We start from the raw sequence: 13,285 nt of genomic DNA on the forward strand, positions 1-13,285 counted from the left end.
TCCAGTACTTTGGCCACCTCTTGCGAAGAGTTGACTCATTGGAAAAGACTCTGATGCTGGGAGGGATTGGGGCAGGAGGAGAAGGGGATGACAGAGGATGAGATGGCTGGATGGCATCACTGACTCGATGGACGTGAGTCTGGGTGAACTCCGGGAATTTGTGATGGACAGGGAGGCCTGGTGTGCTGTGATTCATGGGGTTGCAAAGAGTCGGACACGACTGAGTGACTGATCTGATCTGATTTGATCTGATGCTAGGCTCTTCACTCAAAATGAATCTAGGAAGTAATTATTACTGACATTTTACAAATAAGAACACTAAAAAGATTAAGCACTGAAAGTAAACTGAAAGACTGAAAAGGTTAAGTGATATGCATTATGTGAAAATATCCAAATCTCATGGGTGCTCTATGATCAGAAAGCGCTCACCAAGATGCCACATTTCTAATATTGCTATAACCAACATAAGGTATTATATATTATTATCTATTAGATTATCTCATTCTTTGTCTCTGGAGAAAATGAGGACAAATATTTAATTAGAATTTAGGAAAGTTAAAAATCTCCACCCATATGGAGGCATTATCAATTACAGTTTAGTAATTTGTATTCAATTTATTAAATATCTCCTAGAACCTAAATTTTCACCATAACCTATATCCTATTTTGTTTTTCTTAATGAACTCAACAAGTGATGGTTTTCTCCTTAGAAGAGGAAGTGTTTTTTAGTGAAGTGATTTAAACCTAAACAGATATTTTGGGGAGAGAGAGGCTATTAGAGAAAGAAGAAGAAAGGGAACCACTTCCATTTCTGTTACTTTCAAAGGGAACACTATTGTATAAGAAGGAATTCACCATGAAAATATACCAAAAAATGTTAAATATTCTGAACTGATTATATAAATAACCAGTAAATAAAGATATCTTGTGATACCTAGTCCCACATTTAGCTATATTACTTACTGAATCATTACAGACTTAATTTTTCTATGATTAGATCTGAAGTGGTGAGCATGTATGTTAAAAAGAAAAAAGCAAAAATAACATGCACCATCTCCATGAGAGGTATCTCTTCATATTATAATTTTTTGTCAATTTAGTCATTTGCATATTCTAATCCACTATTTCACATGATACAACATCTTATCCCAATCAGATATGGCATGTGATTATTCAACATGAGGTTGTTCTAAAATAAAGATGGAAAAGAAAATACACCTGCCCAAAGAATATTTCTTTTATACTCTCTGATCAGAAATAAAATAATTATGAAACTTTCTGAGATGATTCACATAATTAACAACAAAGAAAACTTGACAACCTTAATGATAAAGTAGAGATGCTGGTGACACAATCATACAATCTACACTCTAGAAAATGACAATTCAAAGTTTGATTTTTTTTGTTGTTAATGAGTTGAATCAATCAACAAATAATCCTATAAAACAAATGATCTAAAAAATGGAATATTTTACATTTCTCTACTCAAATATGAGTAACTACATAAGATGAGCATATTATTGAAATCAGTCAGATGGCTTAAGAAAAACCTCCTACAAGAAATAAGACTGTTAAAATGTCCATAAGAACCAAAGCTATCCATAGGTTCAATGCAGTTTCTATAAAAGTTCCAATATTTTTCACAGATACAGAAAAAGATATCCTTAAATGTATATAGAACCACCAAAGACTCCAAACAGCCAAAGCAATCCTGAGAAGAAAGAACAAAGATGGAGGCATCACACTGCAAACTGAACACCATAGCACAAAACTATAGTAATCCCAACAGTATGGTATTGGAAAAGTAGATCAATAGACAAAGGATCAGATTCTGAAGTGAAAGTCACTCAGTTGTTTCTGACTCTATCTGACCCCATGGACTATACAGTCCATGCATTCTCCAGGCCAGAATACTGGAGTGGGTAGCCTTTCCCTTTTCCAGGGGATCTTCGCAACACAGGGATCAAGCCCAGGTCTCCCACATTGCAGGCAAATTCTTTACCAGCTGAGCTACAATGCAAGCCCAATGGAACAGATTGTGAGCCCATAAATAAACCCTTGTCTATACCTGCTCATAGTAAAAACATCCTCTTCCAACACACAAGAGATGACTCTACACATGGATATCACCAGATAGTCAATACCAAAATCAAATTGATTATATTATTTGCAGCCAAAGTTAGAGAGGCTCTATACAGTCAGCAAACACAAGACCAGGAGCTGACTGTGGCTCAGATCATGAACTCCTTATTGCCAAATTCAGACTTATATTGAAGAAAGTAGGGAAACCAGACCATTCAGGCTTGACTTAAATTGAGTCCCTTATGATTATACAGTGGAAGTGACAAACAGATTCAAGGGATTAGATCTGACAGACAGAGAGCCTGAAGAACTATGGATGGTGGTTCATGACATTGAACAGAAGGCAGTTATTAAGACCATCCCCAAGAAAAAGAAATGCAAAAAGGTAAAACCATTGTCTGAGGTGGCTTTACAAATAGCTGAAAAAAAGAGATGAAAGGCAAAGGAGAAAAGGAAACACATACCCATTTGAATCCAGAGTTCCAATGAATAGCAAGGAGAGATAAGAAAGGCTTCCTCAGTGATCAATGCAAAGAAATAGAGGAAAACAATAGAATGGAAAAGACTAGAGATCTCTTCAAGAAAGTCAGAGATGCCAAGGAAATATTTCATGCGAAGATGGCCACAATAAAGGACAGAAATGGTATGCACCTAATAGATGTAGAAGATATTAAGAAGAGTTGGCAAGAACACACAGAACTATACCAAAAAGATCTTCATAACCCAGGTAACCACAATGTTGTGATCACTCACCTAGAGCCAGACATCCTGGAATGTGAAGTCAAGTGGACCTTAGGAAGCATCACTACGAACAAAGCTAGTGGAGGTGATGGAATTACAGTTGACCTATTTCAAATCCTAAAAGATGATGCTGTGAAAGTGTTGCATTCAATATGCCAGCACATTTGGAAAACTCAGCAGTGGCCACAGGACTGGAACAGGTCACTTTTCATTCCAATCCCACAGAAAGGCAATGGTAAAGAACGTTCAAACTATGGCACAATTGCACTCATCTCACACACTAGCAAAGTAATGCTCAAAATTCTCCCAGTGAGGCTTCAACAGTACGTAAACCGTGAACTTCCAGATGTTCAAGCTAGATTTAGAAAAGGCAGAGGAACCAGAGATCATATTGCCAACACTGCATCATAGAAAAAGCAAGAGAATATCAGAAAAACATCTAGTTCTGCTTTACTGATTATGGCAAAGCCCTTGACTGTGTAGATCACAATAAACTGTGGAAAATTCTTAAAGAGATGGAGTACCAAACCATCTCTTTGGTACCTGCCTCCTGAGAAATCTGTATGCAGGTCAAGAAGCATCAGTTAGAACCGGATGTGGAACAACAGACTAGTCCAAATCATGAAAGTAGTATGTCAAGTATTGTCACCCTCCTTATTTAACTTATATACAGACATCATGAGAAATGCCAGGCTGGATGAGGCACAAGCTGGAATCAAGATTGCTGGGAGAAATATCAATAACCTCATATATGCAGATGACACTACCCTTACGGCAGAAAGTGAAGAGGAACTAAAGAACCTCTTGATGAAAGTGAAAAAGAAGAGTGAAAAAGCTGGCTTAAAACTCAACATTCCAAAACAAAGATCATGGCATCCAGTCCCATTACTTCATGACAAATAGATGGGGAAACTATGGAAAACAGTGAGAGACTTTATTTTTTGGAGGACTCCAAAGTCACTGCAGATGGTGACTGCAGCCATGGAATTAAAAGATGCTTGCTCCTTGGAAGAAAAGCTATGACAAACCTAGTATTAAAAAGCAGAGACATTACTTTGCCAACAAAGGTCCATCTAGTCAAAGCTATGATTTTCCAGTTGTCATGTATGGATGTGAGAGTTGGACTATAAATAAAGCTGAGTGCCAAAGAATTAATGGTTTTGAGCTGTGGTGTTGGAGAAGACTCTTGAGAGTCCGTTGGACTGCCAGGAGATCCAACCAGTGAATCCTAAGGGAAATCAGTCCTGAATATTCATTGGAAGGACTGATGCTGAAGCTGAAACTCTTTGGCCACCAAATAGTTTGGCCACCTGATGCGAAGAATTGACTCCTTGGAAAAGACCCTGATTCTGGGAAAGATTTAAGGTCAGAGGAGAATTGGGCAACAGAGGATGAGATGGTTGGATGGCATCATCGACAAGATAGACATGAGTTTGAGCAAGCTTGAGAGCTGGTGATGGACAGGGAAGCCTGAGGTGCTGCAGTCCATGGGTTGCAAAGATCGGACAGGACTGAGCAACTGAACTGGACTGATATGGTTAACTAATATCGATAAGAAAGCTATGAATAAATAATGGGGAAAATACAGTCTCTTAATAAATGGCATTAGGAAAACTGGATAACCAGATGTAAATGAATGAAACTGAACCTCACTATCTTATACCATACACATCTAATTTGCGAACTCTTAGTTGCCGACCTAGTTACCTGACTCGGGATCAAACAGGGACCCCTGCATTGGGAGTGCTGGGTCTTGGCCACTGGACCACCAGGGAATTCCCAGGCCTACTACTACTACTAAGTCACTTCAGTCATGTCCGACTCTGTGCGACCCCATAGACGGCAGCCCACCAGGCTCCCCCATCCCTGCGATTCTCCAGGCAAGAACACTGGAGTGGGTTGCCATTTCCTTCTCCAATGCATGAAAGTGAAAAGTAAAAGGGAAGTCGCTCAGTCGTGTCCGACTCTTCGCAACCCCATGGACAGCAGCCTACCAGGTTCCTCCATCCATGCGATTTTCCAGGCAAGAGTACTGGAGTGGGGTGCCATTGCTTCATTAAATCAATCAATTTTTTTTACAAATTTAAGACACCTGTGGAGAGGAAAAAAAGATGGCACCCCAGAGCTAGAGCAGGTAGAGGGATACACTAAAGATGGCACCCATGGTGCCCTCACTGGGGGGCATCCAAAAGCTCTTGGAAGTACATGTTAAGTTAGACACCTGCCCCTTAGGCTGCTTCTGCTTATACATAAGTAAATGAGCCTCTTTTCTCCTGAAGTCTGGTCACATTAGCAGCTGCAACTGTGCTGGACATGAGGTGGGTTCCAATATAAAAGAAGCTATCTGTGGACTAGTGGAGAGGACTACACCTCACCAAATATGGGAGACCTGGGTTCAATCCCTGGGTTGGGAAGATCCTCTGGAGGAAGAAATGGCAACCTACTCTTTAGTATTCTTGCCTGGAGGAATTCCATGAACAGGGATCGCAAAGACTTGGACACGACTCTGCAACTAACACACACACATAGAAAGAACAAGCAACAAAAGAAAAAGTAATAAGTTGTACTATATCAAACTAAAAGCTGCTGCAAACAGAGTTGAATGGCTATCTACAGAATGGAAGAGAATATTTGCCAATCATACATCTGATAAGTAGTTAACACCAATAATATGCAAAGCACTCAAACAACTCAAAAGTAGCCCCACCTACTCAAAAGTAGCCCCCCCAGTCCAACTAAAAATGGACTAAAGAAGTGAATAGACATTTTTTCTAAGAAGACATGCAAATGGCTAGCTTGAAAAGATGCTCAACATAACTAATTAGAAAAATGAAAATCAAAATCACAATTAGATATCACTTCACATATGTTAGAATGGCTATCATGAAGAAAACAAGAGATAAGAATTGGTGCTTCTCTGCTATCTCAGGGGTAAATAATCTGCCGCAATGCAGGAGACACAGGAGACATATGTTCCATCCCTGGATCAGGAAGATCCTCTGGAGAAGGAAATGGCAACCCACTCCAGTATTTTTGCTTGGGAAATTTCATGGATAGAGGAGCTTGGTGGGCTATAGCCCATAGGGTTGCAAAGAGTTGGACATGACTTAGAGACTAAACCACAATAAGAATTGGTGAGAATATGGAAGAAAGAGAGGTATTATGCCCTGTTGGTGGGAATATAAATAAATACAACTGTTATGGAAAGCAATATGAAAGTGCCTTACAAAATTGAAAATAGAACTACCATATAATTCAGCAATCCCACTTCTGGGCTTATATCCCAAGAACACAAAAATCAGGATCTTAAAGAGATATCTGCATGCCCATATTCACTGAAGCACTATTCACAACAGCCAACATATGGAAGTAACCAAACTGTCCATCAGTGAATGAATGAATCAAGAAGAAAACTATAGTTTGCTGTACTCTGTTGTAATGAATCACAAAATTGAACTTGATCACATGTAGTTTTTAAAAATTCACCTCTGTTAAATACGTTCCATATACTAAAACCCATAATTTGTTTTTGGATTCTAAGGTTTGGTATCTTTACCTGGATATCGAAACAGTGATGTCTATTTTGGACATAATAAAATAATAAGGGAAAACTCTAATAGGTACTAGCTAATGAAGATAATCCCAATCAAAATAATTCATGCATAAAGCACAAAAATCTTTTCTGTTCTATAGAAAATTTCAATACACACATACAAAATTTCCAGCTAATATAGAAAAGAATCGGCAAATCCAGTTTACTTTATTTGAAAATGTTAGTATAACTACCTATGATGGCCCAATATTCCCTTATTTACATGAACAAATGCTACCTTTTCCTGATTTTGCTTCCACCTTTTTACATATTTCTCTTGACAATCAGTTATGGCTCCTTTCTAACAAAATCTAGAAATCTTTTCAAGTCTTTCTGACTTTTCTGCAGTGTTTTATAATACTGACCACTGTTTACTTCTGGACACTTCCCCCCATCTTTAATTCAGATACTATCTTTTCATTCTTCTCCTCAGACACTTTCTTCCATTTCTATTCTTACTCATCGCTCATGTCTCCAAGTCTTCACACTGACCAAGTGTCATCACCTGCTAGCTGTTTGTATTATAATACCCAATTCTTCATCTTCCTGGGGTGTAAGAGGTAGACTATGTTTCCCAGCCTTGCTTGCAGTTTGAGTGGTACTACTGACAGTCTCCTATCTGATAGAATGTGAGTGGAAATGATATGAATGATTTCCAGACTTTTTATACAAGGTCCCCTCTCTTTTTCTCAGATTATCTGCTGGATACCAACATCCAAAGTGTTAGTAAAGGTGTTGGTATCACTATCGAAATAAAATAGTGAGGTTAGTTGAGCTGTCACTGGCTGTGTTCCTCCATTAGGCACCTGCATCAATTGGGCCATGAGTAAAAAAGAATAAACATTTATTAGGTTAAATGATTGCAATTGGGGTGTATGCACATTAAGTATTTAGGAAGATTCATCCATTCTAACATCTTAACCTGTTTTCTGTAACCTACATTAACTGGCCTAAGTCAACATTGTTATTCTAGCCTACATTTAATATCATGCCAGCATATTTTTAATATCTAACATGATATAAAGCTGAAAACAGGATAAAACTGAACTCATCTCAATAAGTGGACACACATTTCTCAAATTTGTTTAGTCTTTCAAACCCAAAATCATATAGAGTGATATATTCACTCTTCATTTTCCAAAGAAAAACTGTGGACCTTGTTGTTGCTTAGGGAAAAAAAAATCACATTTTCCCATTTCATCTTCAGTGCCACATCTCAATATATCATAATTATTTTATTAGCTCCACTTTATACATGAGGAAACTGGAGCACATGCATGCTAATTAAATGGCCCAAAGTCACATAAGCCATTAAGTAGAGGAACTAGGATTCGGACACAGTCTTGGCTCAGGGGTCTATGTGATCAGAACTATAAAGACCACATTTTTAATTGAGTTAAAAAGTATAAGATGAGAAAATCAATGTTGAGATTTAAAAAAAAGCAATGTAAGTGTTTAGTTGCTAAAATTAACTTTTAAAATGAGTACTTTAGGTCTTGGTAGATGTGAAAAATAATAAAAAATAGACCATTATAAAAATTAAATATTGCATTCTAATCATCAAAATCATAAATTTTAATAAAATATGCTTTTAAAGAAGTTCAGAGATCTTCAGGTTTCCCTGGTGTCTCAGACAGTAAAGAATCTGTGTGCAATGCAGGAGACCTGGGTTTAATTCCTGGGTCAGGAAGATCCCCTTGAAAAGGGAATGGCAAGTCACTCCAGTATCCTTGCTTGGAGAATCCCATGGACAGAGGAGCATGGTGGGCCTAAGTCCATAGGGTCACAAAGAGTTAGACATGACTGAGCAACTAACACACACATAGAGATATTTACTAAGTGTTTTACCATTCATTAAAATAATAAATGCTTTCTATCATAAATTGTTTAGATATTTATATTTCTTAGAATATACAACTAGTTTTTTTAAAAATAGAAAAATATATATTTCCTATGCCATGCTATATAATATATACATATGTATATTCTTTGCCTCCATACATCTTAGAACATCTACTTCCTAATATACAATCCCATGTGTCTGCCAATAATATCAAAGACAATAAGGTCAAATCTATAAGAATATTACTTTTGTGCACTGTCTAAATCAAAATATGATTCTGTCTTTTGTTGTTAACACATTCATCAACTTTTACAATTGCATTTTATGTCTGTTTTTCTCTTCTATTATAAAAATGAAATTAACCAAATCATATATTTATTTTTCAGAGACAAAAGGATCAAGAATGATTTATATTATGGTGTTTTGTTATCATAGAATATATGCCATTTATTCTTTTTTTTTTGTATGCCATTTGTTCCTGAACAGAGAATTCTAGCTTACCTTCTTTTGTAGGACACAATGGAAAATGAATATAAACATTCCCTGTAGAGAATTGAAAATGGTGAAGAGATACGCCATGATGACTGTGCTTTCATTAATATACATGAGTCCAAAGGCCCAGGTCAATCCTAATAGGCAGAGAAGAGCTATTGCACCTATAACCCATGACCTGCAAAGAGAAGAGAAAATTAAGAGTTATCAAATAGTTTGTCTTTAGTTAACATAGTCATATTGTATCAACAATACTGACACTGAAAAAAATGTTACGGTAAGTTTATTGACAGGAAATGTAAGACAGGTGGTATAAGTACTTCAAGATTTTAATGAGAACTTACAAGTTTTCAAGCTTGAGGAGATATACATGAATGAAAATGTTATGAACACAGAAATTCATTTAAGCAAAGCAGATTTGTACTATTAAACTATTCACGTATTTGCAGCACATATGTGAATGATATGGAGATGTAGTTATGGTTAATGGCAAGGGGGGAAAGTCTGTAAAGTTATGTTAGTCTCCACTGGTCTCATTGGTATGATAACATTTATTTGACTAGACTCTTTCCATTAGTGCTTCACCTGATACACTTTTACCCCATTTTTCCAAATTTCCTCTTTTTCCATAAAAAATTTAATGTGTACTGATAAAAACAGAAGGAACCAATATATGGAACACATATAAATTTCCGTCTGATTCTGTACTTATGTAGAACAAATGTGATATACAGTAGATGGAAAAAAAAATAGTTCCCCTCTAGATCACCATCTACTCTTTCAGCCTTTGGATTGCTGTCTTCTGCGTTATGTTGGACTAGACTTTGGAAATCAGGCAATTGGCAGCTTTGTTGAAAAGAAGCCCAAAGGCTCAGGACACCTTCATGTCTTTGAAGTGTCTGTAAACTCATGGGAGAAAATGAAGTTGAAAATGGGATGGAGAGGTATGAACAAAGTAGTCCAGAACGGAAGACAAATTCTCACTCTCACTCCATTCCCTTAGTTTCCTCCAAGCTGCCATTCACAATACTAGTAAATGGGTGACAAAAGTTCATATATTTGTGGTTATGTATTCACTATCAACATAAAATAAATCTTTCCAATAGATAGGAATCCAATAATTGAAAGTGTAATCTTCTCAACTTCTATGTACATATGATAGGACCAAAACAGTCTAGATTTCTATAGTCTTAGCCCATCCTTTCCTTTCCCAGTATACCTTCCTGAACATGGTAAACTAATATTTCTTTTCAGCAGACTACTATCCTCTACTTACATTGTCTAAGAAATGAATATTTACAGGGATTGAAACTTTGCAAAACAAAGGATGGAAAATTGCATATATTTACTATAATCTGAAGCTGGGTTTAATAAATTTTCAGAGAGAACTACATTTTAAGAAAGATATGTCCCAGAGTAGTTAAATATTATTAAAGTCTTATTAAAGTTAATCTCAAATATTTACCATTTTCCTTCTATAACCATCAGCCACTATATTTCAGATGGAACCATCCACTAAATTTAATGTGCTTAATTAAAAAATTAATAATCTTGAATAAAGAATCCCTAAAGGAAGTTTGCCATGCCACAAACATGTATGTGACATGTTTGTATATACAAATTAGAAAACATCTTAGAAGTTAATATCTTGTTTCAAAAGCAGATTCAGAAGTATGAGAACTTTCAAGATAAAGCTCTCAGTTTTTTACAGATATTGGAAAAAGGAAAAATGGGAAGAGTTGCCATTAAACCAAGACAAAATTGTTATTCAGCTTTAGAAATAAAATGATAGGATAAAATATTCAAGTCAGCTATCCACTAGAAAACACATAATGGGCTCAAGTGTTAATGATATAAAACAGTGATGAGCCCAAATTCTAAAGAAAAAAGAAGAGCATGAAGAAGTAAGTGAAATGGTACTGGAGAAAATGAAAACAAAGGACTCTTCACCAGAAGAACAAACTGAAAGTCTACAGCAAGATCATCGAAAGGTTGCCAATCTTGTTTATTGCTGCAGGACATAGAATTTTAAAATGTACAAAGGAGAAAAAGCCCAAATCTTAATATTTAGGTTTATTTTTATTAGATTAGTACAGACTTGTAGCTTTGTTTCAGAAGCTTAAAAGATATGATCAATAATCAAGATATGTGTCAAATTTGAAAGAGATTATTTGGCAATGCAAGATTTAATTTTTGAAGGAGGTATTTCCCCTTCTTTTGGATATTTAGCCTAAGAACTTCATTAGTATCATTTGTAACTTGGTAGTTTCATATCCAGAAAATCATTTGAAGAAATAACACTAAATCATGAAATAGTTTTAGATGAATGATGTCCGAACAAGCAACAGAAATGACGACATATGCAGCACAGAGGAGCACATCACAATGAAAGGAGAAAGCCAATAAAAGCAAAACAAGTCTGTACCACATGAAGTTGCTATTACTGTGGCACTAAGTTCAGGTGCTATCCAATTAAAAGAGGTGAAGCAGAATTTTCCTGGCAATACACCTGCAGCATATTTATTCTGCAGAGAAGTTGTATGCCTGATTATTTTCCTGCACAGTTTGCTCTTCTGCCTCAATGTGAATGACAGAAGTTCTAATGATTTTCCAGTACTGATCTGACAGCTGGTTCATGGGACCACACTGATAAATGGAATTTATCAGCCATTCAGGTCATTCTTACTTGATGAAGGGTCTGTTATCCTCATAGCTAAAGAATGCATAGACATAAAGACAAGAACACCAACATTAGCATTTTATGACAAAGAATTTCATATGAAAAATATTCTCCTGGTTCCCAAAGGCCTCTGTCGCCCACCTCCCTAGAAGGCATCATAATCTTCCCTTTATATCCAGAAGGTAAATCCTAAAATGACCATGAGAACCTAAATAACAAGGAACAAAATCAATTTTACAATACTGTAATATCCCTTAGGAGACTAAAAAATTCCATTTTTTTTTTTCATCATGTGCACATATTACTTGTGACTTGACAGAGACATTTATTTCTAAGAGACCACATTTCTCTAGAGAATGAGAAATCTTATGAGCAACCTGGAAAAGGCTTGGGGGCATACTTAAAATGATAGATTTCATGTCATCTAAAGGTCTCCTTATTCTATAATATTAGTAGGTGAGATTACTTAATTATGGACAGTACACTTCTGAGTAATTTTAACTTGCAGATGATTGACCTGAGTTAAATCAGAACATTATAGCCCATTGAAAATAATCAACAAGACTATTTTAAAATTATTTCTGATGGCGCACTGAGAAAAATTTTTGAACAATCTTATGTAGTAATAGGAGCAAACAGACAGCACCTGTCCATTATCACTTGTATGTACTATTTAGTATCATCCACACAAAATGAGATCCAAGCACCAAATTAGTAGAGATTAGTTAGGGGATATTTTGGATTTTTTTTTTTTTTAAACATAGTTGCTTCTGAGTGAATTGTGACAGGACTGAAAAGAAACAGAAAGCTTGATCCTCTATTCTCTTACCTCTTGCCAGAGGCAATGGTTTCTGATATCATGCATACAAAGTAAAGCTCTTAGAAAGGCTCCAACTGTGATGCATTTTGAACAAAGCGAACCACAGATAAAAAAGTCTCACTCTCCAGGGTGATAAAAGAGTAAAGAACAGAGTGACAGCCTGGGATTTGAAGCCAGTTTGCCTGAGGTTTACATCCTAATTTAGTCACTTACTAGCTATTTGATATTAGGCAAAAATTATTAATAATTTACCTTAGGTTGTGTCAATTTTTACATCTATAAAATGGTGATAATTATAATGTAAGTTTCCTGTGATATGAAATGATACATTATGTATCAAGTGCTCAGAATAGTACCTGACACATAGTTTGATAAATTCCCCGTAGTTACTATTAGACTATTTTCATTCTGAAAATACAGAATTTCTTACCACCCCAAAGAATATAATAGAAAATAATAAATGTTGAACAGTTAAATTCATTTGATGATGCTTCAGGAGTAAATATTATGCTGTAAAATAGATGTGGTGAAAATAAGTTTGGAGATGGAGCAGGGAGTGACTAACTATAATGTCTAATATGGAGTTACTGGCCACATGGATTTATTTATATTTAAATTTAAATTAATTAAAAGGAGATTAAGTTTAACATTCATTTCCTTTGGTCACAATAGTTACATTACAAATACTTAGAAACTTCAATAGCTACCATATTGAACACAGCAGTTCTAGAACATATTTCTGTCATCACAGAAAGTTCTATTGGACAGTGCTGAACTAGAAGAGTCAAAGAGAGTTTTTAGCCAGGAAATGAAATTCTAAAATATTTAAATAATGCCATGGATATGTAAAAAGATAAAGAGAAGAATTTCTAAGAATCAATCATATTTAACACTTGTAAATTGTGCCTAAAAAGAAAATCCTGTACTTATATTAATATTGAAAACTTACAGAAGATAATAGCATGATATTTATTCTACTATATGCATCCCCATGGTATCAATATTTTCCATCTATGATGCTAAATTTATGATTAG

General features: G+C 35.8%; 1 protein-coding gene across 7 annotated transcripts in view; it reads right to left on the reverse strand.

Moving 5' to 3' along the window:
- Positions 1-13,285, reverse strand: part of LPHN3 (latrophilin 3) — a 952,179-nt gene that overhangs the window by 44,879 nt on the left and 894,015 nt on the right. For all 7 annotated transcript variants that reach the window (XM_010841647.1, XM_010841644.1, XM_010841645.1 and 4 more), the window contains one exon: positions 8,760-8,928. In XM_010841647.1, the coding sequence (XP_010839949.1) occupies positions 8,760-8,928 (169 nt within the window). The remainder of the gene's footprint in view (positions 1-8,759; positions 8,929-13,285) is intronic.

This window comes from Bison bison, unplaced genomic scaffold, assembly GCF_000754665.1.
Source record: "Bison bison bison isolate TAMUID 2011002044 unplaced genomic scaffold, Bison_UMD1.0 scf7180017864165, whole genome shotgun sequence".
Taxonomy (NCBI): Eukaryota; Metazoa; Chordata; class Mammalia; order Artiodactyla; family Bovidae; genus Bison; species Bison bison.